The sequence below is a fragment of the Megalopta genalis genome, chromosome 5 (genome assembly GCF_051020955.1).
Source record: "Megalopta genalis isolate 19385.01 chromosome 5, iyMegGena1_principal, whole genome shotgun sequence".
NCBI lineage: Eukaryota > Metazoa > Arthropoda > Insecta > Hymenoptera > Halictidae > Megalopta > Megalopta genalis.
The window spans coordinates 24,067,885-24,089,022 of record NC_135017.1 but is presented as its reverse complement, the minus strand read 5'-3'; the positions used below and the strand labels follow the sequence as shown (position 1 = coordinate 24,089,022).

The window sequence follows — 21,138 nt, the reverse complement described above, 5'->3', positions numbered from 1 at the left end:
TCAATTTAGCAAATATGTTTTTATTTATTTTATTATTATGTAATTTAATCGTGAAGGCTTATCGTTCTCTCATAAAAAGAGAACATATTTTATACATACTTCGATTAACCCTTTGCACTCGAAGCTATTTTAACTATAAATTTAAAATAATTTTTCTGATTTATAGTAGTTTCATTTTATATGAAATATATGATATATATGCATGCAGAATTGAGACTTGCGACTTACACAACGGTTACACTTTTAACCATTTTTTCAAATCTAGACTTTGTTAATGTAATAATTATCTTAGAACGTGATATAATAATGACATAATAAAATATATAATAAAATTTCAGTGGTGCCTCAGAGTCACCACTCGAGTGCAAAGGGTTAAATAGAAGTTCTGATTGAAAGTTCAAATAGTGAAAAGTATTAGAGTCATTCCCATCATAAAATATAATTCAATAAATCAAAACATGACTCCAATCTTCTATCATCAATGTTAAAACGTCAAAGGAAAGGTTGGCATAAGGAAAATATAAATTTTCTTTCTCGTCTAGGATGTAGTAGTGACAAAGGCGTGCTAATCAACGTAATTGTTAAAAAAGATTGTACTGCAAAGGATTGAAGGAAGTCAATTGAAGAATATAATAAATTCACCCTAATTCTCCTTCAGCTTTTAAACAAAAATGGACAATTTGGGAAGAGGAGATACGATTATTCGAGCCTTGCGCCTCATTTTTATAGTTGGAGACTGTAAACAATTATAAAAACGAGGCGCGAGGCACAAATAATCGTATCGCCTCCTCCCAAATTGTCCATTTTTCAATTATTAAATTAACATTCATCTATTTCAACTTTCATCTATTAAAGCGATTAAAGAAAGAATGAACTTGGTATTTAATCTTTTTCTTAATTCTTTATTTTAATCTTTATTTTTGCACAAAGATGAAATAAATTTTTAAATTTAAAGACCAAATTAAATTTCGATAGGAAACGCCCTTAAAATAAAATGCACCCTTGAAATATCCACGAGAACAATCTCAGAAGCGAACGTCCAAACACAAAGCTTATAAATTAACAGAAAATAGGGGTTGGTTGTTATTCTGGGACTGCATCCGCCCTCCAAAATGCTAAAAAATTCTAGGAACATTGTCGTAATGATATAAACGAGTATCTTCGAAGCCATCGTACAAGGAAGGTCTGATTAAAAGTCCATACATCCTCTGCAAATGTTTAACAAATCCATTTCCCAGCAGCGCGAAGAGTGAAAAGCGTCGCCTCGCGCGTTTTCCGTCACGAATTATCACGTAACTCGAGGGGGGAAAAATGAAATGTGCGCGAGGGATGCGCCGACTCCCACCCCCTCGGCTCGAAAAATCTTATTCCGAGGAATCGTCAGCGAGACGTAATAACGTTTCCCGGCCGTCTTCCTGTTTGCCCGTGCATTTCCTCGGTGGTATCGCAGCGGTCTCGCATATTCCGCAGCCGCGGTGCGGTACAGAGGAGGAAGAGCGGTGCCCGATCCATCAAAACTGTGTGTCAGTAGCCATTAGCACGCTCCCAGCGGCGCAGCATCGAGTGCCGCCGCCTATACACACCCCCGGAAGCCCGCTGAATGCTCCCAAGCTTAGGCGACCGACGCGTACTTTGCGCCTACTTGCACGCGGAAAAATTCGTTTCTATGCGGGATACTGTCTGGAACACTTGTTTACCCTATTCCGACATCGTCCGCGAAATTATTCAGCGTTTTTGAGGGTGGGAGCGACTCCAGAATAAAATCAACCCCCATTTTCTAACAATTTTTGAGCTTTGTTTTTTTCGGGATTCGCTTCTGGGATTTTTCGCGTAATTTAGGCTTTGAAGACACTCGTTTGTATCATTTCGATAGTGTTCCTAGAATTTTTGAGCATTTTGAAGGGCGGAAGCAATCCCAGAATAAAAACCAACTCCCATTTTCTGTTAATTAATATAAATCTGAATTATTCTCATAATTCTGAAATTATTCTCGTGGATATTTTAAGGGTGCATTTTATTGTAAAGGGTGTTTCCTATCGAAATATAATTTAGTTTCTAAATGTAAAAATTTATTCCATCTTTGTGCAAAATAAAAATTGTCTGCATCAATTGCACGAAATAAAGACTAAAGCAAGTTCATTAGCAAGTTTAATAGCAAGTTCATTCTTTCTTTAATCGCTTTAATAGATGAAAAATAATATATTGACACACACATTTTTAAATTCTCTCAACCTTTTTACTTTTTTAAATTATATCTAACCAATTTTTCCATAAATGTATAAAATTCGCAGCTTAGTCATAAATAAGAAATTTCTTGCAGCTAATACCTGTACAGTAATGTAACTGCATTAAGTGTTATAAAAAGAGTGTGAGTCATTATATTTATTGATTCTTATACCATAACATTCTATTCAATATATTTATATTGATAAAAAAAGTAAAGATATTTATGTTGATAAACGAAAGAAGTTTATAATTTTGTTTCAGGTTACGTAGAAACATGTTACAGATGACTGTACACTGTTTTCTTATTTCTCAAGAGAATAAATTACATATAATTTCATAAATTTCATACATTACATATATATTTCAAGATCTTTGTGGCAAATTAATTTATTTATTCACGTTACGCTCATTTCCAAAGCTTCCTTGCTTCGTAAGTCTTTTAGGTCTTAGTGCGCCGCTAGATGGCGGCACTAGTACACTTTCTCATTAGTGCTTGCACGACGTTCGATTACTATATAAGCATCTGGCGACGATCCTCAGTCGTACTTGCTTCGGCAGTACATATACTAAAATTGGAACGATACAGAGAAGATTAGCATGGCCCCTGCGCAAGGATGACACGCAAAATCGTGAAGCGTTCCACATTTTTTGCAATTCTTTCGGTTTATGAAAAAATTATGTTTCTTCAAAATATATATATATATAATATAATCAAAATTTATCCAAGTGTGTTTATATTTGAGGATAGTATTTTTTAAATGTAATGTTTTTCTACTTAGATTGAATTCTTTATATGTATATAATTATATTATATAATATATAATAAATAAAATATATAATATATAATATTTTATATTATATAATATGTAATAAATAAATAATAATAAATACGTAATAAATAAATAATAATACAATACGTACGTATAATTATTTAAATGATAAATATATATTAAATTTCTAGAATTTTGAGCATTTTGGTGTGCGAAGCAATTCCTGAATAAAAATTAACTCTCATTTTCTGTCGAATTCTCGGATTTTTTTCGTAGATATTCTAACGTTCGCGACTGCGTTTCGTTGACCAAAGCTTAATTATGGCTTTGAATAAACTTAGAGCAATACTACTTATCACAGCGATGACAGCAATTATCATATCACAGCAATTAGTTGTCTAACAGTTCGACGATGTCGTTTTTCCTTTCCACGTAGCTCAAATAAATAATTCTGCCAACAAAATAGTCAATTAAAGCTATGTTTAACCAGTCAGCTGTAGCGCCTTCTTTTCATTGTCGCTGTTAAAATATTGGATCCAAAAGACGGTTTTATTTGTTAAAATTAACAATTTTATTAGCGATATTTACTTATTCACTTATCATTAACATATATTGCATACATAACAAACGAAAAACTCAGGAAAAATCGAATACTAGTAAAAGTTAAAAATTTAAATTGCTGCTGTTCAGTGATATTTAGTAAAGCAAAGAACGATGCATAATGGCACTTTGCACGTCGAACACCAACATCGTGATTCTTTTCTAATCTTATTTTTATAACAATGTATACACTTTCGCATAGGATTGAAAAATATTCCGAAATATTCCAAACATCTTGAAATTTAAGAATATGTTTTCGTTTTCACTAAAATTATAATTTAAGTAGCCAACGATCACTATTTTTTACGCACGACACAGCTAACTGGTCAAAATTGTATCGTTTAAAATTTTTGTCATCCCTTTTATTTCCTTTTTAATTTACCCGTCACGACGCAAAATTTTGCTACTTCTCCACGATGGCTATACTCGTCGAACACAGCTAACTGGTAAAAATTGTATCGTTTAAAACTTCCCTCTCCCCTTTTATTTCCTTCTTAATGTAATTCTCAAAACGCACCCGCGTAACAAATGAACTCTAAAACACCGATTAAAAGCGCTCATAGGATAATAAATACAGATTCTAAAGAATAAAAGAGAGGATAGCCGAATCTCGACCAAGTTGACCCACCATCTTGCATTTCACCAAAGAAAAATGCTTGCACTGTTACGAACGACATGAATCGGCAACGAATTGGCCGCGAGTTCGATTCGGTTAATAATTCTTGTAGAATTATTCGCTAGCGCTGTTCAACTATCAATAGCAAATTGGAACCAATCCGGCGAAGCAATCTGAAACAATTGAGGATAGCGTGACCATCGAAGGCATCGGCGGTTCCATCGGTGCCTCGAATGGCCGATCGCAGCGAGAAACGGTGGCGGAATAAAGGAGCGGCGAATATAGTGTTTCAGAGCGGTTTGCTCGGTATTGCCAGCAACAGAAGCAATAGCAGCAACAGCCATTCCGACGGCGACGGCGATGGTAACGGCGGCGGCGGTGGCGGCAGCAGCAGAAGCAGCAGCAACGGCAGCTTTAGCGGACGGTCGGCGATCATCCATCACGAAGGTGTCAGCCTCCCTCCTCGGCCAGAAACAACTAGCTATGACATTCTTCGCGCTGCCACTGCTTCCTTTTGCCTTTACCATTCTGTACGTCCGTCTAGCCGTTCGTTTTTTCTCTCTCCTTCTCTGTCTCCCTCACCCCCCTCTCTCACCCTCGACATATATCCTCCCTTCGCAGCTTTTCCTCCTTTCTGCGAAGACCGGGGGACAGAGAGTCGGACATGTTCCACCAACTTCGAACGCCTTTTTTCGCCTCGCCCCGATCTCTCCGCATCGTCGGAATTGCCGATAATAATTAAACGCCTCCGCCATACCTTCCCGAAACGAAGGAAATAATAACGCGCGATCCAACGAGAGAAAGAACTGTTCTTCGACGCACAGCACGTACGTACGTACATACGTCGCAAACGGCGTACGAAACCGCAGTTCCGCGGAAGAAGGAGGAGGAGGAGGAGGTTGAAATTAATGAATTTCTTCGCCGAATTTCTTCACCGAATTCCGCCGACGGCCACTTAACGACGCCGCGTAATTGTCGAGCTGAAAGATATAAAACGCGGAGCCGTCCGGCTACGTTAAAGCAACACCGAGTGCCGGCCAGCAATTACGGAGAAAGTTTACGGTGATTGCGCGCGGCGGTGTTCTAGCGAAGTCGCGGAAAGCGGCGGCATTTTAATTCGAAGCGGTGGCTTCCAGGTTTCTTGCTCGTATTTTCTCGTAATTAATTTTTTAAATAAGACGACCGTGCATCGGCTCTCTCGATCCCGATCGGAACCGGCGGATGGGGCGGCAAGGGGAGAGAGAGCCCGAGCCCGCCGGAGGAAGCGGGCGGCCAGGAAAATAAAATAGGGAAACCCGCGAGCCGGCACGCCATCCGCGTTTCCTGGCCGTGGGGTACGAGCGGTAATGTTTTAATTAAGACAAACGCGGCCCGTTAGCAAATATGGTAACGACTGTTGTCCGTGAACGAGAATCAATCATGCCGCTTACGCGTGTCGGCCGATCGCCAGGCGATAAAGTGAACGCCGCGTGGCCGTTCCGAGGCGGCCGCGCAACGAAAACTGCCTTCGTTGGCGTTACGTGCCGCCGCACGATTTTTATTCGGCCATTACGATTCCGAGGTGTAGATTTCGCCGGCCGTGTTTATGATTTATACACGCGTCCCGTTTCTATATCTTATCGGGCGCGTGTTGTAAAACGGCAGCGGCAGATCGGTATCGGCACGCAGAAAACACGATCTTCCATTGTGAGCTAAACGTCTCGATCCTCGCGAACCGCCGCGCCGCGACGTCGTTTCATTAATTCCGGATCCGTTACATAAATCTCGGCGATCGTAACCCGCCGCCATTTCCAACGTGCGACGGCACCCCGGTAACAACTAGCCCGTCGAATATCGCGGCGCGTCGAACACGATATTAGTTTATTAACCGGAGATTAATGGTGGAATTAATTTAACGCTCGTTAGCCGGTGTGCTCCGCGTTATTTATTACGGTTCCGCGCGGCGTAAACGTTCCTGTAACGCAAACAACGCTTTCCTGCGCCATGGAGATCCTATCGGGCTGTTGTTAATTAAAAATCGCGGTGTTCGAGTAAAACGGGGCAGGCTTTATGCACCGGCGGAACGATGAAAGAATAATTAATCGACGAACCACGGTGTGAAACAGGATCTTTTAGTAGTTTTGCTTTTTGTGTACACCGTTTTCTCTTCTTCCTCGCGCCTCAGTTCGGAAGCGACGCTGCGATGCGATCACTACGGAGAAATATAAATAGGGACGATTATCTCTGTCGAGGAACATTTAATCGAAGCATAACCGCGGCTGCGACCGCCGTCGGCCATTTTGAGGGCCACCGTGTGCTCTTCCACTGTGTGGGCTATGGGAAGATCGACGGTAATTTCTCCCTAATTCGAGCTCAGATCGCGCAAAAAATGGATTATTTGGCATGAGGAGATACGATTATTCGAGGTTTGCAGCTTGTTTTTATAGTTGCTGATAATCGATAGCTATAAAATAATATAACTATAGAACTATAGAATATATAATATAATAATATAACTATAGAACTATAGAATAATATATATAGAATAATATAATAATATAACTATAGAACTATAGAATAATATAATAATATAACTATAGAACTATAGAATAATATAATAATATAACTATAGAACTATATAGAATAATATAATAATATAACTATAGAATTAGAGAATAATAATTACTACCTATAGAGTATAAACGTATCTCCTCTTTCCAAATTGTCCATTTTTGTGCACAATCTGAGCGTCAATTAGGGAGAATTTATTGTAGTTCTTTTAACATTAAAACTACCAAACCGGTCAAATTTCCGTTGCTATAAAAATGTTTTCGTTGGACATTTTTGTACGAACTTCTTCGTTGAAGCACATATTATAATAAAAACCGTAGGAAATGTGTAAATAAATCCAGTCTTGTCATTGCTATAAGACAATATACATTAGTCACGTTTAGGGCTCGGTAGTTTAAAAGCTGATGAAAAATTGGGGAGAATTTACTATACATCTACAATGCAAGGAGACATCGTTTTGTTCCATTATTCCATCATTTCCATATTTTCTGTAGTTCCATTATTTATTTACTTTCTCGTTCCTGACTAGAAATGCAGCTCGTTTTTATAGTTTTTAAAGTTATAGTTCTTATAGTTTATATAGTTTTATAGTTATCGTTTTCATAGTTTTGTAGTTATCGTTTTTACAGCTTTTATAGTTTATAATTCATTACATAGTTATTACATAGTTATTATATAGTTATTATATTATGTAATTTATTATATAGTTTAGAAGTTATTATAAAAACGAGCCGCAAGACTCGAATAAGTCTTGCCAGAATAATAAGTCTTGCCTCTTTCCAAATTGTCCACTTTTATGTAAAATTTGAGCGTCAATTAGGACAAATTTTCTGTACAATGGCTTGAGGAATCTCCGTACGCGAAATTTAAGTCTGTTCGACGAATACCGTCGGCTCCGATATATATACTCCGCCTTCTTGGCTTCTCCGTTCAACTTGAGAGCACCCTGCAGTCAACTGGTTAAACATTATGATTTCCAATTACAATTTGTACCATTATAATTTACAATTATAATTTATGCCATGATAACTTCTAACATTATAATTTCTGACATAAAAATGCTGTCAATTTCGATCCGGTAGACACGAATGGTCGTTCCGGAGAGGCAGAATAGTCGAAGGATTTACGTGTAACTCGGGAAAGGGGCTGTTGACAACGAACGGCAGTTGTGAAGTTTTACGGGGAACGTGCGCACGGATGGGGTAACGTACAATTCTATTTGTTGGATGATTGTACCGCTGCGAAATCAAGTCTGACGAAGATCGATCGGACAGCATTTCGGGCGTCAACATAGAGGATCGTTGGTTCCCCTGTTCAACCCCTCGAAGGCCGGGCCTGCCGTCACTCTCTCGCAGATGCTGCCAATTCAGACTAAAGTTTCTATTAAGGAACTCCTTTTAATGAAAACGCGTTCGAGGTTCTGTCTGCTGTCCGATTCAAAAGATAGTACAATAGTGTCTTAATTCCACGAATGAAAGATAGAAACGATCGAGGGTAATATACGCGGAACTAAGCAGTTCTCGGACGAGATTATCATTTTACGTAACAGAAACGTGTCCGAGGAATAAGTTTTTATTTGACTCGTCTTTCGATGAAATGAGAACTTCGATTGATTTGTTAATAATTAATAGCGGTATCGAATGTGTCTGGCGTACGTTCTTATAGGAGTCGAACAAATTTTGATAAGAGTTTCATAGAAACTATTTTACTATAAAAATATTTAATCATTGAAATCTGAAGTTATTGAAAAATTTGTACGTGTAAGAAAATCAATTTATTGATTGAAGGTACCGTTTATTATTATTTGTTGGCGACGAATTGAACAGGTTACTATGTTGCAAAGTACCAGTTTTCAACTGAGAGGGAACAATAATGCGAATGAGAAAGAGAATGTAAAGGGATCGTACAATTGAAGTTCAGGTTAAGAGATTACAAATATAAATTCAATTTATTTTATTATTACACCACTTTTCTTCGAACAGTTTACGAAGATCTTGTCCTTCTAGTTGATCTTCAAACATTTTAACATGCTGAAGTAGTATTATAAAAGAAAATGCTGTGTATGCATGTAAATTTTCGCAATTATCATTCGAAATTGGCGCCGTTTACGAAAGTGGCGCCGCATGTGGCGAAATTTGGAAGCTCGATTCAGGGGTCCGTACAGCGCCAAAACGTGCAGTGGCAAAACGCTCAAACTGTTGGGCAACGTGACCGACGGAGCAAAAAAATGTTGTGCGACAGTGGCGTCTCTGGTGGCGAGAATTGGAAACTTCTTTCAGGGGTCCGAACAGCACCAAAACGTGCAGCGGCAAAACGCTCAAACTGTTGGGCAACGTGACCGACGGAGCAAAAATATTTTATCCGATAGTAGCGTCTCTGGTGGTGAAAACTCGAAGCTTCTTTCAGGGTCCGTACAGCGCCAATTAGTCCAGTGGCAAAACGTTGAAACTGTTCGCCGAAATCAGCTATTGGTAATTATTTTATCAATGTTATTGGTGCTCTATTTTATTCAGAACACACAACAAATTATATTATTAAATTTAGGGATGCATTGTTAATATTAATTCATTCATTTATTGTTTCGAATGAATGAGTTTCTTCTGAAAAAGGGATTCTAATAAAACTTCAAAGTCTAAAGAGAAAATACAAATAAGTTATTTATTGTTCCCGATTTAAAAATTCAGCTTTAAACTGTCTTGTCCATCAGCTACATTACAAGAGACAGTGTATACAAAAATGGGAAAATAGCCAGTTACCTAGAAAAGAATAATTTATTTATTAAAATGATAATTTCAACTCAAAATACTTAACTAGAAATATTAAACTCAAATGGAGTTATTAATATGAATATTTAGAACATAATTTACTTATTTATTTCAATATATCCATATCTTATTCTATACTCTTAAAGAAGCTTCCAGTTTTCGCCACTAGAGTCGCTACTGTCGCACAACATTTTTTTGCACCGTCGGTCACGTTGCCCAACAGTTTGAGCGTTTTGCCACTGCACCAATTGGCGCTGTACGGACCCCTGAACCGAGCTTCTAAATTCCGCCACAAGAGGCGCTGTTTTGATATTTTAAGCAGATGAATCGTGCCGGATTTTACATTGAATCTTATACGAGTAGCGGCACGAATCATTTGTTCTTGTATATTTGCAATAATAAATGAACTTCTTTTGCATGATATCAATACAAGGCATCCTCCTGAACATCTTGCCACCTTCGAAATACTTTTATTAATCTTCAAATTGTTAGATTTCGTGCCATTTTCTATTCCCGTATTCACTTTACAGCTTGCTCTGCAAGAGTCATATGTAGCTAAATACCGAATGTTCTCTATATTGCAAACAATAAGTAAACTTTTATTGCCTGACATAGATAAAAGAGATTCTCCTGAACATTTCTGTATCTTCAAAATATTCGTTTAATCCTCTAATGATATGACTTCGTGCTATTTTTAATTACCATACTCCCTTTATGGCTGGCTCTGGAAAAATCATCTGTAACTGTAACAATAAATAAACTCTCCTTGCATGAAAAAGACGAAGGAGAGTTTATTATATTATTATATCAGTTAATATTATTATATTATTATATTAGTAAATATTTATATAATATTATTATATTAGTAAATATTTATATAATATTATTATATTAGTAAATATTTATATAATATTATTATATTAATTAATATTACTATAAAATTATTATAATATTATTATATTAGTAAGTAATTAGTAAGTAATTAGTAGTATATTATTATATTAGTAAATATTTTTATAATATTATTATAAAATTATTATAATATTATTATATTATAACTAGACTGCAGATCTTATGCAACTGCATCAAAATCGGCTACGCATCAATTGAATTTAAAACACCGTACAGATAAAAAGAATCGGAGAGCATCGAAGCATCAGTTTCAGCCGATAAAAATCGTCGAAGGAAGAAAGGGACTTCTGCTTGGCTCCTGTTTCTTGCGATCGACGCGGACTATTTTTATTTCGTCCAAAGACCGGCGGTCTAATTACAACGCGCCGATAGCGAACGCGTTGATCGATCGGTATGCAGGTCCGATCGCCGACTGTGCCAACTCTCAAGCTCTCATCGAAGGCAGTCAGCGCAGCCAGCGCGGCCAGGTAAAATCACACCTGTTGAATGCCAGGTGAAATGTCAGTCGATGCACCCACGTGATTCGCGGCGTTCCCTCGTGTTCCGCGGATCTTGTAGAAAAGCTGTCGTGCCACTTTGTAGTCGCGGGCCGGCGATCGCGGGAGCCCGCCGCGTTTCCTCGTGGGAAGATAATATTCGATCGATCGCGAACCCGCCGAACAGAAATTCGATTTCGATCGTTCCACTTTCGCCGGGGGCCGTGTCGCGACTCCGACGTTTCACCTGGATTTAAGGACAAGCGGCGAGCGTCCCGCCGCGAATCCTCGCGCGGATCTCGAGAGGATCTCTAGCGGATCTCTAGCGGATCTCCAGCGGTCAGCGTTCACCGTTTGTTCCGGTTGCAAAAGCGAACAGTTCGACGATGGACAGCGCGGAGGTTTGCGATCGAGACAGTTTGCGGTTCGACGAGGCCTGTCTGCGACTGCGAAATCAACACGGGGATCGGGACGCATGGATCTACTGGCTCTCCTCGGACTGCGCCGCGGTACGTTCTCTCGTCGGCCCTCGATCCTTCTCTTCGACTAATTAGAATCGATATCTCCATCACACGGTGCGACAGTTTTCACTCGACATTGAAATCACCGAGCGCTGGTTTGCAGTGACTCTTAACACCTTAGCCAAGCGAATGGAGAGATCTCCACGTTTTAAATTCAGTCGATCGATGACCGAATGGATGATCAATGAAAAATTAAAAATGATTGCTTAATTTTATTTAGCTTTGCAAGAGGTACGAATAATGCTGAAGAAGTAATTGATGCTATATAAGTTTGCTTCGTAATTTTTGTTCGATTGAATGAGATATTTTAATTTGATGAAAATTCTTGAGATTTCTAGCACGGTCGTGGAAGTGTTAAAAACAGCGTCACGGTTGTTATTACAAATTAGACAGGAGCATCATTATTATCGCAATATATCTTCATCCGGGTGTAACAATTTTCAATCGATTTGACGTTGCTCGACACTGAAATCACCGAGCGCTGGTTTGCAGTGCCTCTTAAAAAACAGCTAAACAGTTATTATTATAAATTACACACGAGGATCTTTATTATCGCAATAAATCTCCGACAATTTTCAATTGATACGATGTTATTCGACACTGAAACCACCGAGCGCTGGTTCGCACAGTGCCACTTAGAAACAGCTGAACGATTTTTATTACGAATTAGACACGAGCATCTTTATTATCGCAATAATTGTACAACACAGGATGCGAAATCCGTAAAAGTTCAGTTGTTTATAGCGTTAATGCACAGGATGATGCTTATCGCTCTTCGGTTTTTACTTCTTCTCCCTCATTTCGCAATCCTGTTACTTCGACCCATTGAACTCGACTTCTTCTAATCTAAGCGTCACAATTTTCATCCAATTTCGTGTTGTTCGACAGTAAAAGTACCGAGAAGCACCAATAGCGACTACTTTACATTGTTTTTTAATTATAACAGTAACAATGATAGCGATAACTTTACTTATCAACGGGATGAATCCTTTGTTACAATGAGAAAGAGAGAAACAAGAGGAAAAAACCAAACTTAAATATAAACAATTGAGACGGAAAACCTTTTTTTCTTTTTAGAAACAATTAGATTATTTTTATTATAAGGTAGACATCACATTGCAACCACAATATAGTACGTTCTTCCTAATTGACGCTCAGCTTGGAAACAAAAATGGACAATTCGGGAAGAGGAGATACGATTATTCAAGCCTTTCGGTCCCGTTTTTATAGTTGTTGACGACCGGTAACTGTAAAAAAATGAGCCGCAAGGCTCGAATATTATAAATCGTATAATAACAGTACTGTATTTCTTTTTGATTTTTATCTCAAAAAATATATAATACTGAATACTAAATACTGAAATATAACATTATTATTTACAGCGCCGTTGTTTTCTGAATTTAATTAATTTTCTGATGGGAATAATTGTACTAGGCGTGTATTTATTCATTTACTTATTTCAATAAACCCTTTGTGTTACAGAATTAGAATAGAAAATGTTAACTATCGAATAGACAAATAAGAAAAGCAGACTACAACAAAGAAAGTCGGAATGCAGAAATAAATATGCCTAAAGTTAAAAAAGAATAATTGCTATTATCTCGAATTTGTGTGGGAGAATTAACTGCAATTCTAAAATAAAGAATCCCTAGTCCATCAAAATTCGTTTAGTTCTAATGTTAATAGGACGATTAGGTCGCTTAGGCTCCTTTACTGCCGAGGACCTAATTCCAGGCATCTCTTTCCTCTTTTCGCAATCCTTTCGCTTCGGTCATGTAAACTCGACTTCTTTCAATTGCATGATAACAATGTCCATTCGATAATCGCCCTATTTTCGTCTGTACCCTTTTTCCAGTGCCCGTACACTCGCGTCAAGCAGCTCGCAGCGAACTCGAGCTCCAGCATCACGATCGACACTCTCAAGTCGTCCACATTGAGGGTCCTTGACGGCGATGATCCGAACGAATACTTGTCCACGAAAAACATTAGGTAGATAGAAGGATGCGCGAGAGGAGGCGTTTTTTGTTTAACCGGTTCTACTGTTGTTCACGGTTATTCGCGTCGTCCGACCGCGTCCAAGAAACTGTTTTTCGCATTCCAGCAACGTGATCTGCGAGCTGACGCCGAACCTAGGACAATTCGGTGTCTACGAGCTGTCGGTTCGATCGGATGGCTGCGACGTCGAAGTGTTGACGGCACCCACGTACGCTTACACAGGTGAGACGTTGTTTCGAGTGATCGAAAACCGTCGGATTTTCACTCGAAATTTCGATTCGCCTCGCGAAAGATTTGTTCGATTTGAGATTCGTCGCGGGTGTTTTAAAAGCAAGTAACTTCGAAATTATTTCTCGCTCGTGTTAGGCGAATCGCGTTCGTAGGAAAATCTGATGAAATATTTTGTTTCATTTGGACGCAAGGAAATAAAAATGACGAAAAAAATTACGATGCTTAAACCTAATAATATTAGGGATGGAACTGACATATTTGCAGTCAATATCACAAAATTCAAAACCAGTTTACATTAACATATTAATATTAAATAGTATATAATATATAATTTATAATATATAATATATAATATATAATATATAATATATAATATATAATATATAATATATAATATATAATATATAATATATAATATATAATATATAATATATAATATATAATATATAATATATAATATATAATATATAATATATAATATATATTATAAGTATATTATAAGTATATATTACAATATATATTATAAAAATATATCATAATACGTATCATAAATATATAATATATTAATATCAGTATTAGCTGTTTGTTCTTTGTAGTAAAAAATAGCTTCTTACTCGTATATATAAATAAACAAATAAAATCGAGGATATGTCTCATGTCTCGACATTCGATTCGATTGCTTGCAGAGCTGTTCGTTATTTTCGGGGTGCTGATAGTCGCCTTGTTCGGCCTGTCCAGCCTGAAATTGTTATGGCATCTGTGCCGGAAGAAGTGCGCGAGACATCAGGTGGATGACGCGATGAGCCAGCCCGTGAAACGTCGTGTGAAAGCAATCGATACAGTTCGAGGGTGAGCCATACGTAATACCAACTAATTTCTACTTGCACCTTATCTCGATCATTAACTGAACCTTGTCCTTCGCTTCTGTTTCATGCGACGATAATATAAAATATCGAGGGAAGAAAAATCCTAAAGACAGCTGCGAATGTAAAAGACTGATAATTTTATTGAAAATTGAATACTAACGATGTCGACAGGGCGAGCATTTTGTTAATGATATTCGTAAATGACGGATCCGGTGGCTACAAGAACCTGGGCCACGCCACTTGGAACGGATTGCTGCTCGGAGACCTGGTCTTCCCATGCTTCATATGGATCATGGGGGTGTGCATACCCGTGGCGCTGGCTGGTCAGATAAAACGCATGAAACCTAGGGTCGACATCATGAAAGGGATCGTTAAGGTACCGATTTAATCCAATGGTCTATTTAAGGTCTATTTAACGTCTATTTAAGGTCCATTTAAATTCCCTTTATAGTCATCTACGATTATTATTATTATATTATATATGTATATTATATATTATTATATTATACATATATTATATATTATTATATTATACATATATTATATATTATATTATTATTATTATTATTATTATTATTATTTATATTATTTCTTATTATTTTTTATTATCACTTTTTACATATTATTTTTCTTTTACACAGTGCAAGATTAAATAGATAAATACAGTTCCCTAAATTGAGTGGACGATTTATCTCCATTTTCGTCTTCTTTTAATTTAATTTATATCTTGCAGTGCGATTGCAATAACAGTTAAATCGTCGATTTAACGAAAATTAATTTCGTTATACTGATACGGGTTTTGCATGTCCCGAAATAATAATAAAATAAGATAGTATTAATCCGCTCGGCTCGTGCTCGGCTCGTCGACGAGCCTAAATGGACCTTCACTCGTACAGATGCAAAATGACGATGTTCGAAACGAACTGCTCAGATTGTTTTTCCTTCACAATTATGTCAAGTGGCGGCGCATTATGTTTCTCAATTTTATCTGACACACTTTCGCTGTACACGTTTATCTAATCTTCGATGAATTAATCGTGCAGCATCGGCCGCTCGGCCGGTCTTATCGCATCGTTAATTAACTGCAAGAGAATACCATTGAAAAACAATGTAACCGTTTATCGTCAACAGAGGAGCGTCCTGCTGTTTTTGATCGGCGTGTCGTTGAACACGGCGAGCGTGGGTGCTCAACTCGAGACGATCCGAATATTCGGCGTCCTACAACGATTCGGCCTCACTTACCTAATCGTCGCCTTGACCTATCTATGTCTGATGAAGAAGCGGCCGGCGAAGTCGCAGGTGAGCGCATTTGATTTTCAAGAGTTGTACAAACTTCGTTATACGGTCTGGCAATCCTAAAACGAGGATTTCCAGAGGTCATTTGAAGTAACTTTTTCCTCGGCGAAAATGCGATCCGCGCAGCTTTGTTTGCGAGTTATTATCGAAAAACAGTGACCAATGAGAGATGAGATTAGTTGACGCGAGATGGCAGAGCCAATGAAACATTTTTAGGACACCCTGTACATTCGAAAGAACCCCCTTTGAAATCATAAAAATCCTTGTTACACACTTGCTATCAAAATTTTATTGTTAGCTTCGAGAATATTAAATGTTTTTTAAAAAGTAGATCTTTTTAAATTTCATTGATTTTCTCTCGTTAGGCGTGCAAGTGAATTCTCCCTAATTCGCGCTCAGATTGCGCACGAAAATGGACAATTTTGGAAGAGGAGATACGATTATTCGAGCCTTGCAGCTCATTTTTATCGTTTTTACCGATTGTCAATAATTATAAAACGAGGATTCAAGGCTCCAATAATCGTATCTCCTATTCCAAAATTGTCCATATTTGTGCGCAATCTGAGCGCGAATTAGGGAGAATTTATTGCAACGTGTTAAGATAAATCGAATGTAAAACTACCCTCTGTCCCTTTACGTCGTTGGCCTAATTTGCCCTTGGATCTATCTACGGGAATTGCTGTCTACTTCAACATGCTCTAAAACAGTCTACAGTCCTTTCAAAGTGTTCAACTAAAAAACGACGAACATTTTTTTGCAACAGTCTCCCATGCTACGCGAGGTGCAAGACGTCTACGTGTTGCTGCCCCAATGGTGCGTGATGCTCGCCATTGTCGCAGTCCACTGCGTCCTGACGTTCTGCCTGAACGTCCCCGGATGTCCCACGTACGTAGGTATAACGCAATGAACAACGTTCCTCTTCGCGCCAAGTGATTCAAGGAATTATTGTCAGCGGATACCTCGGTCCCGGCGGTCTGCACGACGATGGGAAGCACTACGACTGCGTCGGCGGGGCAGCCGGCTACATCGACAGGGTAGTGCTCAAAGAACCTCATTTGCATCACTCTCCGTCCGTTTACAATGCCGGCCCCTACGATCCCGAAGGGATTTTAGGTATGCCGTCGATAACTCGTTAATCGAGCCTTCGAAAGTCAACGTTCTATTGGAAGGTCGGGGATCGTTTTCTTTCAAATATTCATCTCGAAATAATTATAATTTCAAATCAACGCTTCGACGGCCGCGCCGAAATTCTCGAGAGTTTTATAAAATTGAAGTGTTGCCGTCGATAACTCGTTAATCGAGCCTTCGAAAGTCAACGTTCTATTGGAAGGTCGGGGATCATTTTCTTTCAAATATTCATCTCGAAATAATTATAATTTCAAATCAACGCTTCGACGGCCGCGTCGAAATTCTCGGGAGTTTCATAGAATTGAAGTGTTTAATTTAATTTAATTAAAATTGCAAAACGACGTTATATGACATCGATTACTTTCTTTAGTATTTTTATCTCTATTGCGAGTCTTAATAGAATTGAGAAACTAGAATGGATTAGCGTGAAAATGAATTTTTAAATAATTCTGTAATCCGTGTACGGACGTCGCGGCAGTCAAAGTGTTAACATAAATAATTTGACGGATTAGGGATAAGAATGTCGGTGTTCTTGAACAATTTTTTCCGGAAATTCTTAACCGTTGATCTTCGTTTCTAAGGCTGAAACTACGCTAAAACTACCCTAAACATGGCTAACGTATATTTTTTTATAACAATGGCAAAATTGTATTTATTTATACTTCCTACGATTTTTATTATAATATGTGCTTCAACGATGAAGTTCGTATAAAAATGTTCAACAAAAACATTTTTGTAGCATCAAGAATTGTGAAAGAAAAAATCAGAAATCGATAATTTTGATAGATTTGGTAGTTTTAGTGTTAAAAGAACTATAGTAAATTCTCCCTAATTGACGCTCAGATTGTGCACAAACAATTCAGGCGGAGGGGATTATTCGAGCCTTGCAGCTCATTTTTATCGTCTTTATCGATTGTCAACAATTATAAAAACGAGACGCAAGGCTCGAATAATCGTATCTCCTCCTCCCAAATTGTCCATTCTTGTGCACAATTTGAGCCACAATTAGGTCGAATTTACTGTATTAGTACCCCCAGTTCGACGCTCTAATTACGATGCGATTTTCAGTAATTTTTTGAAAGAAAAGCACCGAGTACTATAATTCAAAACTTGACATACCTTCAGCTAATATCCGAAGAATGTGCTCAAATTTTTCGAAGCAGTAACGACCTTGATCTCCGAGGTAACATTCGACTCTGTTACTTCGTTGATTCTGACACAAAGACTTCAAGACATTTCTTAATTTCTGAATCGAGTGAGAGACTCGCAAGAAAACGATTTACACCCGATTTACGCCCGATATACGTCCACGAATACGTGTTTCGTTTGCCAAGGTACGCTTACGTCAACGTTCCACGTGTTCCTCGGACTGCACGCCGGCATAATTATGATGTCGTACAAGGACTGGAAAGCCCGGGTGATTAGGTGGCTCGCGTGGGCTGCAGTGTTCGGCTGCATCGGCTGCACCCTCCATTTCACCAACCTGATCCCGGTCAACAAGCACCTATGGTGCGTACAGAGTCACCGAAAATAGCCGACGGAGCATGTGCAATGTACAGAGTGGAAGGAAATTATATGTTAACGAAGCAGCAACAACAAAAATTTAAATCGTTCCTCGCTGAATAATGATATATTTCCAAGTAATTTCCAAACTTGAATATTCTGTTGCTTCGTCGATGGCAAATTATTTATTCTACATGCTATAATCGATGGTACAGTATAAGAGTATTGTAAATAATATGTTTAACACTGAACCTACCGAGGCCAAGAAGCATGTAACGTGCGTTGTTTTATAACGACGAAAAGATTGTATTTATTTAGACCTTTCGCTATTTTTATTACAGTATAGACTTCGATTGTGGAATTTATTCAATCATTTTCTATGAAAGAGTTTTTATTATTTTTGCAACTTTGAAATAAGAAATGTAAGTGGGTTTAGTGTTAAATATCATCGGGAATTTCGCACCGTTTTTGTGCGAACGGAGTTGAGTTTGGATCTGCAGTAAATTCTCCCTAATTGACCCTCAGTTTGTGCACAAAAATGGACAATTTGGGAATAGGAGATACGATTATTCTATACTTAGGTATTATTATTCTATAGTTCTATAGTTCTATAGTTCTATAGTTATATTATTATATTATTATACAGTTAGTTATTATTATTCTATAGTTCTATAGTTATATTATTTTATAGTTACCGATTGTCAACAACTACAAAAACGAGCTGCAGGGCTCCAATAATCGTGCCTCCCCTCCCCAAATTGTCCATTTTTGTTTCCAAACGAGGGTCAATTTAGGCAGAATTTATTATATTGTTCATTTCAAACATTTTTTATCCCAATCGAAAAACAGTGACCAATGAGAGTCGAGATCAGTCGCCACAGCCATTCGGCGCCAGCTAATCTCGCCTCTCATTGGTCACCGTTTTTCATTAATAACTCTCAAACAAAGCCGCGGATTGCATTCTCGCAAAGGAAAAATTTACTTCAAATAACCTCGGGAACCCCTCGTTTCCAAGAAGTACCATAACTTTTCGACACCCTGTATAATTTCCTTCCACCCTGTACACACACCGATTGCAACACCGGCTGATTATTCCACGCAAACAGGTCGCTGTCGTTCGTGTTCGTCACAACGTCCTTCTCTCTCGCGCTGCTGACCGTGTGTTACCTGCTCGTGGACGTTGTCAACCTGTGGAACGGCGGTCCTTTCCGAATCCCCGGTACGTGACGCTTTTACGTGGTTGCGCAACCGATAACTGGACTGCGGATCTTTATGTAAAATAGAAATTGTTTGCGACACGATTCTTTCGTCGCGCTCGAAACACGATTTTTCTAACAGCCCGTCGAACGAATTCGCGTTCGAGCCGATGATAACGAGAACTTCTTTCCCCGCAGGCATGAACCCGCTGCTGTTATACGTCGGCCACATGCTGTGCTATCAAATCTTCCCGTTCCATTGGAGCTACGGCAACATGGAGAGCCGCGGGCTGCGTTTGCTGGAGTCGATTTGGTGCGTTGGCTTGTGGACGGCGATCGCGTACATCATGCACAAGAAACGAACGTACATTTCGCTGTGAAACATTCTGAAGATTCGCGAAGAAACACGTTCCCGTCCCACTGGTCTTTAATTGTCGAGAGGTCGTGGGTCTCCTACGGTCTCTATGGTGCTAATCCTTGTGACCCTCGAACCCTTGTGACCCTTTCGACCTTACGTCCTCGGGATTTTCACGATCACCGCGACCGCCGCCTTGCAATTTTTGCGACACTTACGCTCCCCGCGATTTTTGTAATTCGCGTGCGACACCTTTACGGTACTTGAGATCATTATAGTTTTTATAAACTTCAGCCCTACGATCTTTGCGATTGATTTGTTCCCCGTTAACCCTTCGCACTCGAGGCACCACTAAAATTGTTACGTCACGTTCCAAGATAATTTTTCTGTTATCGAAGTTCAGACTCAAGAAATTGTTAAAACTTGCTATCGTTAACTGTCGCGCGAGTCGCGAGACTCAATTTCATACGCATGAAACGCGCTTCGCCGTGTAAAACGGAGATACCATAAGTCAGAGAACTTATTTTACATTTGCATGGCCTCGAGTGCAAAGGGTCGATTATGAAAAATCCGCGGTCCGATCACGATGTCGCCGACGCGCCGCAGCCCGGATGATTGAGGGTGTCGAGGGGAGGGGGGATAACTTTACAAATAATTTATTTTACACAACTTACACTAAACAAGGCACAAGGACAGATCGAAGGTAGCGACAGTATCGATACAAACATACTTTCAGCCGGTTACTTCGGGTCGGTTTCGAACCTCCTCTCTAAAACGGAACGGAAAAGAAAGAAAATGGTACACGAACGTCACAACGAGGCATTGATTCTACGTGAACAAACCGCTCGCGCGACACCGCCGGCCGCGGATCGACGCGTCCCGGCGATATTATCGATCGTCTCGCGAAAAGGACAGAAGGAAGAGAGAGAAATAGAGAGAGAGAGAGAGAGAGAGAGAGAGAAAGATAGAAGAACGAAAGAAGAAAATCGCGTGATAACGTCGATGAATCGTCCCTCGGAATCGCGCACCCACCGAGGGGACCGTCGAAATTAGGATAGAACAGAAAAGGCGGGGAGAAGGGGGGAAAATGTAGGATCCGCAGAAATCTGTGTGGACGAGGAGGACTCTGGGT

At 38.9% G+C, this 21,138-nt stretch overlaps 1 protein-coding gene and 1 non-coding gene across 2 annotated transcripts; both read left to right on the top strand.

Annotated features, from left to right (window-relative positions):
• Nucleotides 1–2,768: 2,768 nt before the first annotated feature.
• On the top strand, nt 2,769–2,875 carry LOC117224008 (U6 spliceosomal RNA). The gene has a single exon (XR_004491083.1). It is a non-coding gene; the product is annotated as a U6 spliceosomal RNA (small nuclear RNA).
• An 8,107-nt stretch (nt 2,876–10,982) lies between these two features.
• Nucleotides 10,983–20,299, top strand: LOC117223951 (heparan-alpha-glucosaminide N-acetyltransferase). Its single transcript, XM_076521713.1, has 11 exons — nt 10,983–11,424; nt 13,292–13,425; nt 13,538–13,653; nt 14,349–14,511; nt 14,700–14,904; nt 15,660–15,827; nt 16,588–16,709; nt 16,777–16,937; nt 18,287–18,461; nt 19,562–19,674; nt 19,850–20,299. Exons 1-11 carry the CDS (start codon nt 11,302–11,304, stop codon nt 20,029–20,031), a joined length of 1,662 nt encoding a protein of 553 aa, XP_076377828.1. The 5' UTR covers nt 10,983–11,301; the 3' UTR covers nt 20,032–20,299.
• Nucleotides 20,300–21,138: the final 839 nt, after the last annotated feature.